Source organism: Carassius auratus, chromosome 23 (genome assembly GCF_003368295.1).
Source record: "Carassius auratus strain Wakin chromosome 23, ASM336829v1, whole genome shotgun sequence".
NCBI classification, from domain to species: domain Eukaryota; kingdom Metazoa; phylum Chordata; class Actinopteri; order Cypriniformes; family Cyprinidae; genus Carassius; species Carassius auratus.
In genome coordinates this window covers 655,640-673,872 of record NC_039265.1, presented here as the reverse complement: position 1 = coordinate 673,872, position 18,233 = coordinate 655,640, and the positions used below count along the sequence as shown (strand labels likewise).

Here is an 18,233-nt window from a genome sequence, read left to right as displayed (position 1 = left end):
CAGCTTGGCTCTTCAGTGAAAACCTGAGTCTGCGTTGCACCTGCTGCCTATTTATACTTGCGCTGCAATCAGCTCCAATGTATATAAGGCTAAATGTTTGAGTTATTTCACAATAAACCTATTGAAATTGTACCCTAGTTTGTGCAGTACATTTATTAAAATTTGAATGTTAAAACTTCATATTGCTCATGTTCTATATTTTTTGTTTAATAAACAAAATCACTGGTAAATAAAAAAACCACAGTACCACATCATCAATATTTTTTTATTTGAGTATCATTACTTCAGGATTGACTCGCCCATCCCTAACACTCATTCTGACGTCACCCTTTCACTGACGAGGATCCACTGATGAGCAAATCGGTTCAGATGAAGAAACAAACTCATCTACGTCATGGATGACCTGAGGGTGAGTAAATATTTAGCAACTGTTCATTTTTGCATTAATTATTCCTTTTATTGAAAAAAATTCTGAGAAGTTGTTACAAGTAACTCTGTTTTTAGTTAATGTGATACATAAAAAATTACTTGACCATTTGAAAAACAAATCAAGATATACCACAAAACATGCTCTTTTTCCGCAGCACTGACAGGAGTTGCTAATTGTTACTAGACATGTGTGAACTTGTAAACCCACCCCATAACATTTTTTGGGCTGCTTTACTGAACAGACTCCTAATTTACTAAACTTATTGAGGCAACTGAATAAGATTAGAATATCAGTTCTAATATAATAATTATAAGAGAAAACTACAAGATTAAGTAGAAGTATGCAGTGGCTTTTGTTATGAATGTGTGTGGGTGTCAGTTCACTCAGCAATGAACATGCTGTCATCATTTATTCACTCACAAGTCTTTCTTTGTTCTTTGAAACATATAATTAGAGACATTTTTTTTTCTTTTTGTTCCACAGAATAAAGTCACATAATTCATATTAATTTCTGTCTCCACAGAACATTGCCAAACTCTTGTCACAGTGTTTGCGTTTCTTAATCCTGTTCACTGTGTTATTAGATCAGCAATAAGACTTTGCAAAATAAAACAATAGGAATCTTCATCTGTGGGTTTGTGTGAGAGATGCTGACAGACCGCTTTTTTCGGTAGCATTTACCTTTCAGCATTCTGGTGAGAAAGATTATTTTTCACAGCTAAACAACAACACATGTTTAATGGTAAATGCATAGTTGAATTAGAATATTTGGAATTGGTTTTATGTTAATAATGTGCAGTCGAAAAAAAAAAAAGCCTATGGCATGTAAGGGAAACAGGTCAGTTTAGCTCAAAGGGAATAATTTAATATTTTAAAGGGAATTTGAACAGAATCACTGTTTCACGGCTGATCACTGAGACGCCCTGCGATTCACTGAATGAGCCGTTTAACATCAAATCTGTGCTGGATATTAATATCCAAAGTATAGTGAAAACACTATTAATTAGCACAGTAACAAGATCGGCAGTTTAAGACATTAACTTGTAAGCACAAAACACAAGACACTTCTCTTTTCAATATGAATAAGGTTTTATTAGATAAATTTAAGATATATAAACTAATCTAACACATGCACGCACTCACACATTCACACAAGTTGCAGATAGATCGAATGTTAGGGAAAGATGAGTTTAAGAGAATGGAAATATGGAATCCCAAGGTAACAGCAATACGTTAAATTGTATAGACATGAACAACCATCAATCACGTAATTAACCCTCGCATTGAGTTCCTCAATGAGGTTAAAATTATATTAGATACAGTACACCAGTAAAGGTCACAGTCTGGAGGTAAAGTTACTTGCATCTCCTGTGTAAAGGGAGTCCCCTTTGTTGTTGCTGAAAGGGGGTTTCCCAATGTCGCTGATCGGCTGGAAGTCCAGTAGTCACTGAAGTGACGTCTTGGGAAGCCTGTGGTTGGGCGTTGGCTGATGATGCAGAGTTGTGTGCGCTGGTTGAAGTTGAACGGGCAGTCGAGGTCAGACTCGGAGACTCGACGTTACAAAACTTAACTCAGAACACGAAACTCTCAAACGGAAAAGAAAAGAATTAAAGTTTGACGAGACTAGGTGGTGTTTCTTCTCATCGTGGCTAAGTAGCAGCAGGCAGGCCGAAGCACGCTGGAACCGCGCTCAAAGAACAGTGATGACTAAAAGCATGGCTAAAAGCAAAAGCTAAGAAGCAAAGCTAAAAGCTAAAATCTGACATGACTGATAGCAAAAGCTTAACAAAAGCTAAAAGCTAAAAGCATACACAAAAACTGGCATGACTGATAACAGAAGCAAAGCTAAAACTAAAAGCAAGATTTTATGGTGTCCTAAGTATTTAAACCGGCCTGTTGGCCACACCTCAAATGTTGTCTTGACCAATCAGATATTGTCTTGGCTCGGGGGTATCATAAATCATATGTTATCTTATCAAGCATGTGGTCCGAATTTTCCCGCTCTTGAAGGGTATAATTTTGGACATGATTACTATAACAAGAATATGATACATTTGACAAATAACTAATGGTCAGAACTGTTTCAAGCAAGCAGATTCAATCACAAACATACCAAACATTATTATGTATCCTTAAGCCATCCCATAGTTATTAAAAGACATACAAAATAAGTGATTATAACATGATAGTCAAATGTGTGGGTTACATATAAATGAATATGGAGTTAAGCAATGGACAGATATTCTTTGCCATTTCTCTGACATAAATATGTTCTGTGGAGACCAGTGCCCAGTTACATGAAACTCCTTAAGCTAAGACATCCCTTAGATATAAGGTTAAGGGTACCCTAAGGGTTTCCTTAAGGAACTTAAGGCTGTTATTAAGTTTTTCCCCTTAATTATCTAAGTGTTCCCTTAAGCGTTGCTGCAAAGTCCTTAGTGACCATTTCACCTTAATAAATTTAAGGGACCAAAACAGCTTCCTTAAGTCAACTTAAACTCAAAATACGTAGCTGATTTAGTGTTAATTGAAGAGGAGGAAATACCAAGGTGTGTTTTTAATGATCGTAACAATCCCTTGGAGACGATGAATGGTTGATGAAAGGCTGAAAAGTATTATTATTATTATTATTATTATAACCACTTACGAAAACAATAATTGCCTTTTTGTTCTCTGTCCAGTTTGGTTTATGTTTTCTGTTATGATTGTACTCTCCATAGCACAAATATATTAATACAAGTGTGGTTTTAGTAAGGGTTTGGTTTTGTGGTTCGTTATGTTCTGTTTACTGTTAGAGGTAGTAACTATAGCAACCGCGGCGATCTTTGTCGTATGTTGTCAGAAATTACTGTGAAACGCTTAGTATAAACACTCAGGTAAGGGTGACAGTTAAGAGCTTTCTTGCAACGCTCTTAATGAAATCCCTTACCTCAGGGATTTTTTCTCCCTCAGGGAAACCCTCACTTAAGGAGTTTCATGCAACCTGGCACAGAGTTTCAAAGGCCCCCCTTAGGAATTTCAGTCTGGTTCTGCAAGGTGGGGTGGGGGTGGGGGTGGGGGGGTTATTCCTCTCATGGGTTTACATGTGATGTCCGGCGTCGCATCTCAATTACTTGCCCCAAATTTGACAATCTCTTCTCCGAATTGAAATTGTCAATAATTGTTCTAGTGGTGTTACTGTAGAAAGCTGTTCTGTGAAAGCGTTGGTTGGTTGGTTATCTTGCTTGGGACTTGTGGCACAGAATGTTTTATGACTTCCTGTTGCCTTACTGAGGAATTCGGCTCGTGTTTCAACCACAGTCCTGATCGACTCTTTAATTTGGCTGATTCGGGTCAGATCCACTACAGCATCATTTCTGCTGATTTATTATAGAAGTATTAGAGTGAGAACCTAATAACCTAATTTTCCTGAAACCTATAACATATTCCTAAACGCCACAAACAAACAAAGTATATGCATTTAGTAAAATAGTTTTGACTAGTTTGTTGCTCTTTTTTTATGATTAGTTGGTTTATCAATTTCTAATTTGTATATTACGGATTACATTTTTAGGAAGCCCTTCCCTTTACCACAGCACATCACCACACCACAATGATACTGCATCCTTTATTGCAACACATTCAGGTGTTGTTGGTTTATCCACATTAGTCATGCATAGTTTTAAATGTTAGGTTTTTGTTTGAGATTGCGTGACACTGTTGGTGAAAGTCTAAACCTAGATTCTGTGGAAAAATAAAAAAAATAGGTGTGAATGAGTGTGAAAAAATAAATAAAAAAAACCTTCAAGTTCATGGAAGTTCAATTACAGTACAGAACGTGTGTTAACTCAATCATCCAATTCTAATTTAACATTTACTCAAACCTAACTTTTAACAGCTTTTTTTATTTTATTTTTTTTAATATCATTTTATTTTTTATATAGAACTAAAAATAGAGAAATGGAGTTGGGGCAAAAGGATGAGGAAAACAATAAGATTAGGCCTATATAACTAGCAAATAGTGAAAAATGGTAATGCATGCTGGGAGCTTAAGCACCACTATAGAATGACAAACATCACACTATTTACAGTTTATTTGTAAATCCAGACTCATATAATATTGTGTTCCAATATTAATAAACTGCACACTGAATACAGAAAGTACCGTAGGGCTGCATTTCCCCTGTTGTTTTCAAAGACCCTTTGAATTCAACAGAGCTGCAATCAATTTAGGCTTATGATCAGTGATGGGAATAACTGTGTTATAAATAAATGGCATGGCTAACAATGTTCTTTTTTTCAGTAACAAGTAATTAAAAGAATAACTGCTTCCCCCGTTACAACGCCATTACTGACAATAAAATGTGGCATTACTATAATGTACTACAACACTATTATAATTTATATCAATTTACATGTCAGTTCATCTGAATGGATGTGCAGCACACCTTTATTTGACAAACCGTAAACTCAAGTGTGAAGGCGCTTGACTCGCCATCACTTTGTCTCACACAAACGCTAAGAAAGACACTGAGCTAGAGAGTTTTATATACTGTACCATGCAGAATTGATGCGCTACATGTAAAAGATATTCTTTGTTGTATTTTCCTGTAAAATAAATAATGGAGTTCCTTCGGAATTCTTCAGCTTTAAAGAAATGGCAGATTTTCCGCTAGTGGGTGGAACGAATGCGCAAAAGGCAATCTCATTGGCTGATGCTCACCTATTATCATCCCTGTTTTGATTTCAGCAAATCAATTCGAGTGAACACAGACAACCTGATTAATATTAATGAATTTAGCAGCTCATTAATACTTAGTGTTAATTTTAGATTGTTTTTAGTAGTAGAATTAAAGGTATTATTATTATTTTTTGTATATATAGAACTAACTAAATGACACTAAACACTAAATGACAAACAATATCTTAAGCACCACCACCAAGTAACTAGTAACTAATAACTAATAACTTTTTTTTTTTTAAGTAATAAGCCAAACACTGCTTACGATGCTTTTGGGAAGCGCAGCCCAGTACCATATTAGAAATTCATACACTCCAAAGAAATTTGGGTTAAATACAACTATGTGCTGGGTAAGATATGGACAAACCCAGCGATTGGGTTATATTGAACCCAGCATTTTTAGTGTGTATTTGTTCCTTTTTATTTTATTTATTTTTTCTACCAATATCCACTAGTGGGGATCAAATAAGGACTGCTAAGAGAAAATATATAGATAACGCCTTGACGTGTGCCAACTTGCCCAGCCTGTTCTGTAAAGCTGGCAGGAAAACACTTTGATACCACCCTCTGATGATATCTGCTGTCGTTATTGGAAATTAGGTGTGTCTTTAGTCAGAATATTTATCATCATTTACTGTTCAACACCATTGCCAAAGACTATAAATAATTCTGCTTTACATAATTTGTCATTTCACCATTTGCAGTAGGCAACAACTGGATGTTTTACTTAATTGAATGAATTAATATACCACAGAATATTATAGTATCATATATCATATATATTACACAAATAATGCTACCTGTGTGTAAAATAAATGCTGTCTAAAAGTGAGGACACTGAAAAAAAAAAAAAATTGTCACGTTTTATTTTTTTCTGTTTAGCTCTTGTCTGCCCTAATTTGGTTATATTCCTGTTCTGCCACCTTCGTACTCCTTCAAGCTCCTTACCTGGCAACCCGTGACAGAAATAACTGTGTCATTTATTTTAAGTGCATTTTTTTTATATTGGTCTTTTCGAGAATCTAATACAAAATTCTAAGAAACATTTTTTGTTTAAAGAGTGTTGACATAAACAATATTAACATAATTTGAATATTATTATTTGCATGTGCAGAATGTACATTTTTTAACATCACTGACTGAACCTAACAGAAAATATATTGTGAAAATATATGTGTTTAGGTATTTTAATATATATATATATATATATATATATATATATATATATATATATATATTAGGGGTGTAACGATACGCGTATTCGTATTGAACCGTTCGGTACGACGCTTTCGGTTCGGTACGCGGTATGCATTATGTATACCGAACGGTTCGTTGGAGTAATTAATTATATTTGAAAAAAAAAAAAAAGAGAGAGAAAGAAATATAATGATATGCGTTCAACAAGGTAGCCCAATAACCCAAACAACGTAACAGGCAACGCCCCTGACACTCCCGAAGAAGAAAAAAACACCATCTTATATGTTTATGTTAGGCTACTCAGCAGGCGCTCGCTCACTCAGTACGCGCTGAAGGCTCGTTGCAAAATAGCCAATGCGTTTAACAGACTAGAAATGAGAAGATCCTCCAATAACCAACAGGTCTGGTGTTTGGGTGCACTTTGGATTCCCTTTAAGCTATAATGGTGATGGCAAGAGAGTGGTGGATAAAAAAACAACGGTATGTCGCATCTGCAACATGACAGGGTACACCAGCGGGATTACAAAAAAAAAAAAAAAAAAAAAACCAGCGGGAATATCTGGGATATATGCGTCAGTACTATCTGGGAAAAGACGAAAAAAAGGAGAAACATGCACGCAGCAAACTATCCCTGCAGCATTTAGACACTATAGCTTACAGGGAATCCAACCCAAACACCAGACCTGTTGGTTATTTTAGGATCTTATATTTCTGGTCTGTTAAATGCATTAGACATTTTGCAACGAGCCTTCAGCGCGTGCTGAGTGAGCGAGCGCCTTAGGGGCCGTTCACATATCGTGCCTAAAAACGCATGGAAAACGCTAAGCGCGTCTTTCTCCTCCTTTCCAAAGCGCTCGGGCAGAAGCGCTCATGAGGCGTCTGTCTTTGCTAAGCAACAATGACGTGCTCTCTCCATGAGACGCGGAAATTTCAGCGAAGGATAAATGGATTTGCAGCTCTAAAAATCGCTTGCAGTAGCAGTAGCTTCCTTCATCTTGGCTGAGCTCTCAACGTTGTTACGGGAAAGGATGAAGCTGATTGGTTAGTTCTTGTCACATGACCCGCGGTGCGCTTGCGGCATTCTGAAAAGTTGAGATGTTTTTACATTTTGCTGTATCTAAAACGTATCGAACCGAACCGAACCGAACCGTGACATCAGTGTATCGTATCGAACCGAACCGTGAATTTTGTGAACCGTTACACCCCTAATATATATATATATATACTTTCTTTTTATATTTTCACCAAGGGCGCAATGTCACCATTTCTGTATATTTTGGCCTTTTACAAGTTAATTTCACCATAAACAAAAGCTAAATTAACTTAAGATTTGAACCAAACCACAAATATTCAGTAATTTGAGAAAAACTAATACATTTGGGTGTTTTTGTTGTTGCTGTTGTTGTTTGTTTGTTTGTTTTTGTTCATTTATTTATAATTATATAATTATTAATTATAATTCATTTGTATATGCAATTTCTTTCTTTTTTTCTTTTTTTTTGGCCACAATTTAACAAAATTAGAACAAGGGAACAAATTAGTATAACATTGCCACAATTAACATGGAGGAAAATAATCTTAATTTGTGGCTATATTTTTCTTTTCTTCTTCTGCATATTATTCATTCATTATTCATTTTGAAGTCATTATTCATGCCTTTCTGAACAGGGAATAAAATGTAGAAATCTCTCTTTTTTTCTAAATGACTAGCTACATATTGCGCCCCATCTATTGGGTTATTATTGTTAACTAAAACAAAAATGGTGACACATTTTCATCACATGCAATAAAATAAACATTAACAAAACATATATTTATATTTAAGCTTATTTGAATTAGGTGTCAGGGTAGCTATTTCTCATTTTCTTTTGAAGTTGAAGTATTAAAATGACTGAAACTATACAAACTAAAACTAAAACTAATATATATATATATATATATATATATATATATATATATATATATATTTATTACAAAAACAAAAGGACAAAACAACTAAATACTACAAATTTGAATCAAATTAAAATGACAAGATAACAAGTAAAATCTATTTTCAAAATACTTGCAAAAACTAGTTAACACTGGCCCCAGTTTCATCCCACTGTCATTTGAATATGCCCTCCCTCCCTCTCTCTCTCGTGTGTGGGCAGCCTATATTACTGTAAGACACAGAGGAAAGCTCAGTCTCAGGGATGATCTGCTTCAGCATGAGGATCCTTACGGTCAGCTTTCTCCTGCTGCTGGTGAGTTAAAGCTCTGTTTGATGTGATACACTACAGCCTCATGTTTCTCTGCTCATATTTCTAGACAACAGGTGTTTATGTTGCAGGAACCAAGTCTTTCAATCAGTATAAAGCCAGCTTTATAAACAATGGGCTACAGAATGTGCTCTCTAATGAATGATTCACTTATGTGATTATTTGCCATGCACTAGTTCGTAAGAACTGTAAAGGAAGGAAATGCTTGAATTAGTTCTGTTGAGTTTGGTTTATGTTACAGCCATTAGGGGTGTGGGTGAAAGGGACTTTCATTCCTCTAAATCTTTCGGGTCATGACACAAGAACATGAGTTTGCACTTTGAGAATTGTTTGCATTGTAAGCTCATGCCTTAAGGCACCTGTGTATTCTCATTTGTGACTCTGGACCACAAAACCGGTCATAAGTGTCAACTTTTCAAAATTTAGATTTGAACGTCTTCTGGAAGCTAAATAAAGAATCTTTCCATTGATGTATGGTTTGTTAGGATCGGACAATATCTGGCCCAGATACAACTATTTGAAAATCTGGAATCTGAGGGTGCAAAAAAATAATAATAATCAAAATAATGAGAAAATCACCTTTAAAGTTGTCCTAATGAAGTTCTTAGCAATGAATATTATTGATCAAAATTAATTAAGTTGATTAAGTTTTAATAAATATTTGTGGTAGGAAATTAAAAAAATATATCTTCATGAGCTTTACTTAATATTCTAATGATTTTTGGCATAAAAGAAAAATCTTTCATTTTGACCTGTACAATGCTATTGCTACAAATATAACCCAGTGACTTCAGACTGGTTTTGTGCTCCAGGGTAACATATATGCTTAGTATTAAGAAATAATAAATAATTAAATTAATTGAGTCAAAATGCATAGCAATATCTAATTATGATATTTAGTATTATTTCCAATCTGCACAGTCGTTAGCTTAATTTAAGGACTTAAGGATTGACATGTCAATAAGAAAATGTATGATGTGGTTTGGAAACGTATATGTCCTCAAGCATTCTTAGAAACATAAATATCACAGAAATCACACTTGATTTATTACTGTGAATGCTGGCCAGAAAATACATATCATGTTTTCTGAAAACGCCTAGATATTGATTTGGCACTGGCCCTAAACTTGTAAAGTTTTGCCGTCAGCAGTAACTAATTAGCTTTTGACGTCATTAACTAATACTGACATCTATTCCAATTTTAAGGATAATTTGTGTCTTATTTTCAGCAGCTGTGCTGCAGATACAGTATGTGGATTTCAGTGGTCTGTCAATGTGGACTACAACCTTGGTGCTCTCATTCCACAATCAAATAAAATTAGGTTTTTAGTTAAACATCCCCAGAGATGAATTATTCAACTCCATTACTTGGGCTCTATTTTAACGATCTAAGCAATCAACCAATCAGAGTCTCATCTTCCATCCTCTTTAAAAGAGGATATTACGAATATTTACACGGCAGAATGTAATTTTTCCTTTTTTTAAATGTTTGTGTGCTGCTCTGTGTGTAATAATTATTAATCAGTAATGGTGCAAATGCATTTGCTTAAACAATGCGACGCAGGACGGCGCACCACTGTATGTATTTTTCTTTACATACTTTTGCAAAACCAGACAATATTGTGTCTAATATATATCACAATAACTTCTTCTTATTAAATTTACATTTGCAGCTGGTCAGTGTTCAAGAAATACTTTGCGTAACCCATTAAGAGTCATTACTGAAGAAAAAAATGAGTCATGCACTGACGTTCAAAGCTGCTACATAACGACTGTCTACTTCGAGGACCTTGATAGAAATGTAGTGGAATGAAAATAACGATATTCGCCTTTCCAAAGTAGTAAAGTTAAAGTGTTTTCAGAAAAAAATAATACTCTAGTAAAGTACAGATACTTAAAAAGTGTAAGTACAGTAATCAATTAAATGTCTGTTTACCTCTGATCATACCACATTACACTGTGGGAAAACAAATGAGTGAATTAAAGTTACATGAAAATAATATGCCTGTCAGACTATGAAGGGATTTCACCCTGACATTACGAAATAAGGAATTTTTATGCTACGTCTCTCTTTTGGTGATAAAATCAACATAAACAATATACGTCTGTGCAGTGAAAACTATTTAACCTGATTATGATAATAACTGAGCATTAACTTGACTGCCTTATCAAAACCTTCCCAGCAAATGTTTATATTTAAAACACATTTTCAAAGTAATTTAAAGGATCTACATTTCAAATTTAAAATCATCTTCACTGAAAAAAATAAATAAATAAAAACAAGACAATAAGTTTTCTGTCTTTTTACTTTTTTTACAAAATTATTTTGTTGCTGGTAGCCATTGACTTCCATTGTATGGAAGTCAATAGTCAAACAGTCCAATATCAATGGCTACCATCAACCAACATTCTTCAAAATTCTTTTACTATATATATTTTTATTTTTATTTTTCATATTATTTTCATGAAAATTAAATAAGATAATGAGTGCTGTAATTTAATTATTTATTTTTTTGCAGTTCACATTAAACTCTGCTATTTCGCATATGCTTCTCTATGATATGGCCAGATTCACACATTGACTTAACTTTTGTCCTTTCATCTCAGTCTGTCTGGAGCGTGTGTGTATGCGCTGACAGCGGGAGGATACGACAGAAGCGTGCATGGATCATTGATTCGTTTAGTATTGAGGAAGAACACCCAGGTCCATTTCCATTTCCGATAGGCACGGTGAGCAGCATCATAACAGTCACTGCTTTCAGCTAGAGCTCAATCCGTTCAGTCTTATTTGAAGATTATTTTTTACATTACATGTTAAATTGCTGGTTAATAATGATTATGTGAATATTTTAGTGTATTTGTTGTTTGTGTTTCAGGCTGCAGTCGAAAAGACTTTTTTAGTAAATTACAATCTTCATGGTCAAGGTGTGGATGAAGATCCGAAGGGTCTCCTCAGCATTGATACATCAGGTGTTTTTTATGTACACAGAAAGGTGGACTATGAAAGTGGCCCTAAAGTTCTCCATGTAAGTTCTCTTTAAGAATGCGGTATCGCTTGCATAACAGCATTTAAATCATTTTAAAATTGAATTCAAATACATTGCAAGAAAAGCCTGTATATTGATATTCACTGGACTCAATTGCAGTTGACATTTGAAGCAATAGATGCATTAAATAAAAAAGTGGATACAAGACTTTCGGTTGAGATCAAAATATTGGACGTAAATGACCACGCACCAAAATTTAAAAAGCCAGTCTATGAAGTGACTGTGGACGAATCACATGATCAAGGTAATCATTATAGTTTACACCTCACTACTCCACTCTATGACACGAAACAGAACATTCTGTCATTATTTACTCACCTTCCTTTTAATGCAGTCCACATTGATATTTGTTGGTTCATAACACGAAAGTCAACATTCTTTAATTATTAGAATTAGTGCATTTTGCAACTACCATCACTATTAAAAAGATAGTTCACCCAAAAATGGAAATTCTCTCATCATTTACACACCCTCATGTGGATCCAAAAGACTTATGTTCAAAACACCAGTGATAATTGATCAGGGCTGTGTTTCCCACTAGATCGTAAAAATGGTCGTATGAATCATCATTTATATATTTACAGCATACATTTCCACAGGAAGCATAACAGTGTACATGTTTGAAACAGCATTAGGGTTTATGAATAATGAAGGACGTGCAAGTACGTGTAAGTAACACTTCATTTTCTCAATATGCATCTAGCCAAAGAAGTTCTGACTGTGCTGGCTTTCGATGAGGATGATTCAAGTACAGACAATGGCACATTTGATTTCACAATCAAGTCTGTCACACCACTGACAGATAATGTTGAATTTTATATTCAGCAGCGAAAAGAATCTGGGACAATTTATTTTAAGGGGTGTTTGGACTATGAGGTATGAACTTAATTTCTTTATGCACTATTTTTTGATACATCTGTTATTCCATTAAGACAAGACGTTTTGCTTTTTGTGCTTTATAAATATTTCTCCTTTCTCATCTAAGAAATGTTCTGCTAACTGAATCTTTTTCAGAAAGCTCAGAAATACACAATCCTTATTGAAGCGAAGGACAGAGGGGAAAAGAAACAGCTCTCAAGTACAAGTACACTGATAATCAATATTTCAGACAATAACAACAATCTTCCAGAGTTCTCTGGCAAAACAGTAAGTTTCATAGGGAACCGTTATTGTGCTTGTGATATGCTTGATTATTGCTTTTAATGGCAAGTTAGACATACTTTCCATTGAAACCCACTGAAATGTTTGACGTATGTTTCAGGGACCAGGGAAGGTCAAGGAGAGAGAAGCTGGGGTTGAAGTTCTGCGACTGCAAGTAACAGACAAAGACGTCCGTGGTTCAAATGCTTGGAAAGCCAAATACACAATCTCCGAAGATAAAAAAGAGATATTCAAAATAGAAACGGACCCTGTTACGAATGAAGGGATTTTAACAGTTGTTAAGGTAGGCAGATCGTTGGTGTTTTTTTGCCAGAATCCTCTCCCTTCGTGCTCTCTTTTTTTTAAAAAAATACACCCTTTTCAAGCGCAAAACAGAGTAACACATGCTTTTTTGGGTGTTAAATAATGGCAAAAATTTACTTTGGTGTGCATATGAAATACAATTGGTAGGATCACGGGTGTGGCGTGGGTGCGTGTTATATTTACGCCAAAATACATATAAAATGCATGCCAAAAAAGTGTCCATCACATGCACGCGAAAACAGTGTATGCATGTGAAACACGTCAGTTTCAGGATATAAATAGCCAGTAAAATACAAAAACAAAATCGCGCTATTGATATGCATTTTCATGAGACGAGGCTCAAAGTGACGCTAAAGGGGTTCTGACCAAGTGTCAAATTGTGATGGAGCTATTTTAACACAGAACAGATGTTAAAACATCTCTATATACATTATAATGTCGATTCTTTTTTTTTCTCTCATTTCAGCAAACGGACTACGAGGAGCAAACAAATCACAATCTGTCCATCAGCGTGCAGAATGAAATTCCTTACTTTTCCTGTAAGATTAAAAATAAAGTACAGAATGCCACGTGGGTGCTCAACAAAATACCCCCAATCTCTGGCACGAGTGCTGCAAAATTCTATAACAGCATTCCAGTGACCATTTATGTAGAAGATGTCAACGACCCTCCGGTGTTCACACCCAATGTTAAATATGTGACGGTAGCTGAGAACATAGATGCAGGAACAAGTCTTACAACCTTCACCGCTAAAGACATGGATGGAAGCCACATAAACACATTTACGTAAGAGAAGCTAATATTACTGTATACAGTACATTTCACTAATGGTACTGTAGTTTACTGAAAGTAAACTGGTGTTTCTTCGAATCTCAGATTTGTTAAAGGTGAAGATATAAATAAATGGATAACTGTTAATGCAAAGACTGGAGAAGTATCCACAATTCAGGTTCTGGATAGAGAGTCACCGTTTGTGATAAACAGCACCTATACAGCAACCCTGTATGCTGTGGATGACGGTAAGACATTAAATGTACTCATTACTGATATAATATAGACAATTACTTTTATAGACAAATTAATTTAATTTGAGATGCATGAATATTTATGTTGCTTTACGAGATGACCTTTGACTCCTAGTAGCTTATATATTGTTCAACTGATCTAGTTTACTTGCATGTGAATCTATCTATAATATCTATCTTCCTCAGTACTTCTGGTCATGTTTTATACTCTAATTTCTGTTTCCTCAATGTTTTCAATCGCAGGGGTTCCTCCGCTGACAGGCACTGGAACTCTGGTCATTCAACTGATTGATGAAAATGATAACCTACCAATTCTGGAGAGGAACGAAGTCAGCATCTGCATAGATAAAGAGCCCACGCTGGTCAACATCACAGCCACAGACCTGGACTTTCCTCCATACGGATCACCTTTCTACTATGAGCTTTTAGGAGATGTTAAGGACAAATGGAGGGTTGAACCAGCTCAAGGTAACTCGGAAAACATCACAAAAATCAAATGGATTTTTAACACCGTTTTATGCTGAATTTGGGCAAATAATGTCCTGAGCGTTATTCCATGACCTCATTAAGATTTCTGTGCCTACATCAACGGCCAAAAGTTTACAATAATTACATTTTTTTTTTTTTTAATGTTTAAAAGAAAAATATTAAACGGCACAACTATTTTAAACATTGATAGTAATTGTTTCTTGTGCAGCTTTGATCACAGGAATAAATTACATTTACTATATATTAAAATAAAAACAAATTTGCAGTTTAAAATGTAATAATATTTAATAATATTACTGGATTAAAGCTCTTAATTATTCCAAACATACTAACTCTCATGTTATCTTCACTATTTTTCTCCTAAAGGCACAACGGTTAGTCTTGTAAAAGAAAAAGGTGTGTATTCAGGTCATCACTTCCTCCAGATGAAAATATCAGACCAGCAGGGACTTTCCTCCGTCCAGAACCTGACGGTGACGGTGTGTGACTGCTCTATCTCTCCTAACTGTCATCTGAGGACGATCTCGCAGGCTCGGGTGGGGCCAGGTGCCGCCTGGATGGTTGTTCTTGCCATTCTGATTTTTACAGGTGAGAGGGGGATTTCTAATGTTTGGATTACATTAAGAGCATTGATAGGTGATGAAGGATTATGCAAACTGTTTCATAATACTGAAATCCTATCGTTTTGTACAAGTCAATCCAACCATGACAGGTGTGCTAAAACAAAACAAGGCTTGCCATGGAAACCTGTAGAAACCTGTTTTTTAAATGACACATAACGCTTTACCTTCTTTTTGTTATTTGATCTCTATAACTACTGTAGTTTTGTTTTGCCACAATGCAATTAGAATGTGTGTTTTTCTGTGTTAAATCTGGGTAATTAAGTCACTTGATTTAAAGGAATAGAACTGGATCAAAACAATTTGCTAATAATTCACTTACCTTCAGGCCATCCAAGATGTTGTTCGTTTCAGAACAAACCTGAACATTTCATCACTTGCTCAGCAGTGGATCCTCTGCAGTGAATGGGTGCCATCAGAATGTATTGGAGGGAGCAATGTTATGGAGTATGGACTATTTTGGCATAAAGCAACAGTTAAAACATTTTAATGATAGGTTTGTTTTTTTTAAAAAAACATGCATATTTTCACTTCACAAGATATTTACTGATAGACTGGAGTGGTGTGGATTATTATTGTGGTGTTTTTATCAGCTGTTTGGACTCTCGTTCTGTCGGCACCCATTCACTGCAGAGCATTCATTTGAAACCAGTGATGCAATGCTAAATTACTCCAAATCCGATAAAGAAACAAACTCAAACATCTTCATTGGCTTGAATATATTTTCATTCACTATTCATTTAAACACTTCAAAATATGTTCTATGGGGCGGATAACCTTGTTTAAGTATCCAAGTTTAAAAGAAATACTCTCTTTTTTTATATTTCAGTAATGTGCTTAATAAGTCTCCTGATTTCCTGCAAGACGGAGAAAAGAATGATTATGATTGATGATGGCCACGGTCATCTCATCACATCAAATACAGAAAATCCAGGAACAGACTGCGTGGTAAATCCATCACACAATACACAGTGACTGGTTTCAGTAAAGGTTTTATGTCACCATTATCTCAAGTAAAAGAAAGAACAATGCACAGAACATTTGTTAATGTTAAAATATAGATCTAAAATGTATAATTTGACACGTGCACACACACTTGTTATTAGTGTTGTATTAATTTAATACTGTGAAATAGCATACAAAACATTGCATTACATTACGTTTATAGATTTCTAAAAAATACTGTAAACATTTTGAGCATCGTTAGTGCCTAATTCATTAATTAATGATAATAATCCACACCTTAGTGTAAAATATTTATAAGTTCAGCTCATATTTCTATCAAACTTTAACATTTGTTGCCTTGAAGAACTTTTAATGTCGATCTTGTTTCCATGAAGGTGTCTTCCAGTATGGGTTTTCACAAAACGGTTCCTTCCAACGCAAACCTTGTAAATGTGACTAAAAATGTAGGCTCAAGCCAGAAGGTCACAACACAAACTGTGAGTAACAATACAGCTCTTCAAGTTCTTTGACAATTGGGCAAATTCAAGAAGTTCAAAGATTTATTATTATTGATATCATCTATAATGTTTCTGGAAATAGCTTGTATGTTGTGTCTATGATAAATTGTTCATGAGTAAATCAAACAGAAAAAAATAAATAAATATGTTTTGTGTATTTATTTTATGTATTTATTAAAACTGATAAGTTCAGCTCGTATTTCTATCAAACTTTAACATTTGTTGCCTTGAAGGACTTTTAATGTCAATCTTGTTTCCATGAAGGTGTCTTCCAGTATGGGTTTTCACAAAACTGTTCCTTCCAACGTAAACTTTGTAAATGTGACTAAAAATGTAGGCTCAAGCCAGAAGATCACAACACAAACTGTGAGTAACAATACAACTCTTCAAGTTCTTTGACAATTAGGCAAATTCAAGAAGATTCAAAGATTTATTATTATTAATATCATCTATAATGTTTCTGGAAATAGCCTGTATGTTGTTTCTATGATAAATTGTTCATGAGTAAATCAAACAGAAAATATATATATATATATGTTTTATATGAAAGTGTTTAAATTAGATCTTATTTCCACTTCCTTAAATTGAAATTCTGCATCCTGTTTGCTAGACATTTTCTTAAAAAGACAATTTTGCTTCAGAATCTCCAGGTGATGCAAACAGGACAGCAAGCCGTTTCACAGACTTCATTGTCTGTCCACAACAACCAGATGTTGAAAGGCACAGTGTACAGGGTGAGTGTTTACAGCCACAACAAGATGTCTGAGTGTCAGTCATTGTCTTTGTTTTGTGATGGATGTTTCTGATGTGTATGTTTTTTCAGAATTCCACAAGACGTACATACAGAGGATTTTCACGGGTAAGAATAAAATGACAGTCATAATTCCCATCACATGCTTACTATAGCACTGCTCAGCCTTTTTTACAACATTGTCTATGCTATTTTCAACCAGCAATCGAATGTCACATCAAGTTTTAGAAGCAGTACTTCCTACAACACCAAAGCATCTTACTTGAGTGAAAACCTTGGCGTTCTCATCAACCAGGTGATTTTACATTTAAAAAGTCAATATATTAGACAAAGAATAGAGAACGGTGTTAGAGGGTCTTTTTAATTAAAATAAAACAAGTCCAAACAATAGAAAAAGAATAGAGAATACTTTATGCCTCTGTCAGCATGTCTATTCATTCTTTATTTATATATGTTTTTTTTTTTCATTTCAAAACTATAATTTGTGAATTTTGTGATCAAAAGTGACAAAATGTCATCTAAAAAATACAAGTTTTAAGAAGGTTGTGTTAATGTTCCCATTATGTTATACAAATTTTAATTTTGAATGACGTTCAGTTTTTAAACGTTAAAAACTTTTTTTATTTGTTTGTTTGTTTGAACAACAAGGGAACATTCCATTATATCATTTTTCAAGAATTATAGGAAAGTTACTTTTCTATGTTCTCTAAGCATTTTTTGAAGTTATAACATTACAGTAATAATAATAATAATAATAATAATAAGTATA

At 34.6% G+C, this 18,233-nt stretch overlaps 1 protein-coding gene across 1 annotated transcript in view; it reads left to right on the top strand.

The window, feature by feature from the left end:
• The first annotated feature begins 284 nt into the window (after window positions 1-284).
• cdh26.2 (cadherin 26, tandem duplicate 2) overlaps window positions 285-18,233 on the top strand; it is a 19,534-nt gene continuing 1,585 nt past the window's right edge. Inside the window, exons 1-18 of the mRNA XM_026199143.1 lie at window positions 285-409; window positions 8,498-8,590; window positions 11,213-11,335; window positions 11,482-11,631; window positions 11,752-11,896; window positions 12,356-12,528; window positions 12,667-12,798; window positions 12,914-13,096; window positions 13,583-13,902; window positions 13,993-14,135; window positions 14,385-14,609; window positions 14,997-15,218; window positions 16,080-16,198; window positions 16,591-16,692; window positions 16,978-17,079; window positions 17,355-17,447; window positions 17,537-17,572; window positions 17,667-17,759. Of these exons, the coding sequence (XP_026054928.1) occupies window positions 8,540-8,590; window positions 11,213-11,335; window positions 11,482-11,631; window positions 11,752-11,896; window positions 12,356-12,528; window positions 12,667-12,798; window positions 12,914-13,096; window positions 13,583-13,902; window positions 13,993-14,135; window positions 14,385-14,609; window positions 14,997-15,218; window positions 16,080-16,198; window positions 16,591-16,692; window positions 16,978-17,079; window positions 17,355-17,447; window positions 17,537-17,572; window positions 17,667-17,759 (2,412 nt within the window). The 5' untranslated portion in view covers window positions 285-409; window positions 8,498-8,539. The remainder of the gene's footprint in view (window positions 410-8,497; window positions 8,591-11,212; window positions 11,336-11,481; window positions 11,632-11,751; window positions 11,897-12,355; window positions 12,529-12,666; window positions 12,799-12,913; window positions 13,097-13,582; window positions 13,903-13,992; window positions 14,136-14,384; window positions 14,610-14,996; window positions 15,219-16,079; window positions 16,199-16,590; window positions 16,693-16,977; window positions 17,080-17,354; window positions 17,448-17,536; window positions 17,573-17,666; window positions 17,760-18,233) is intronic.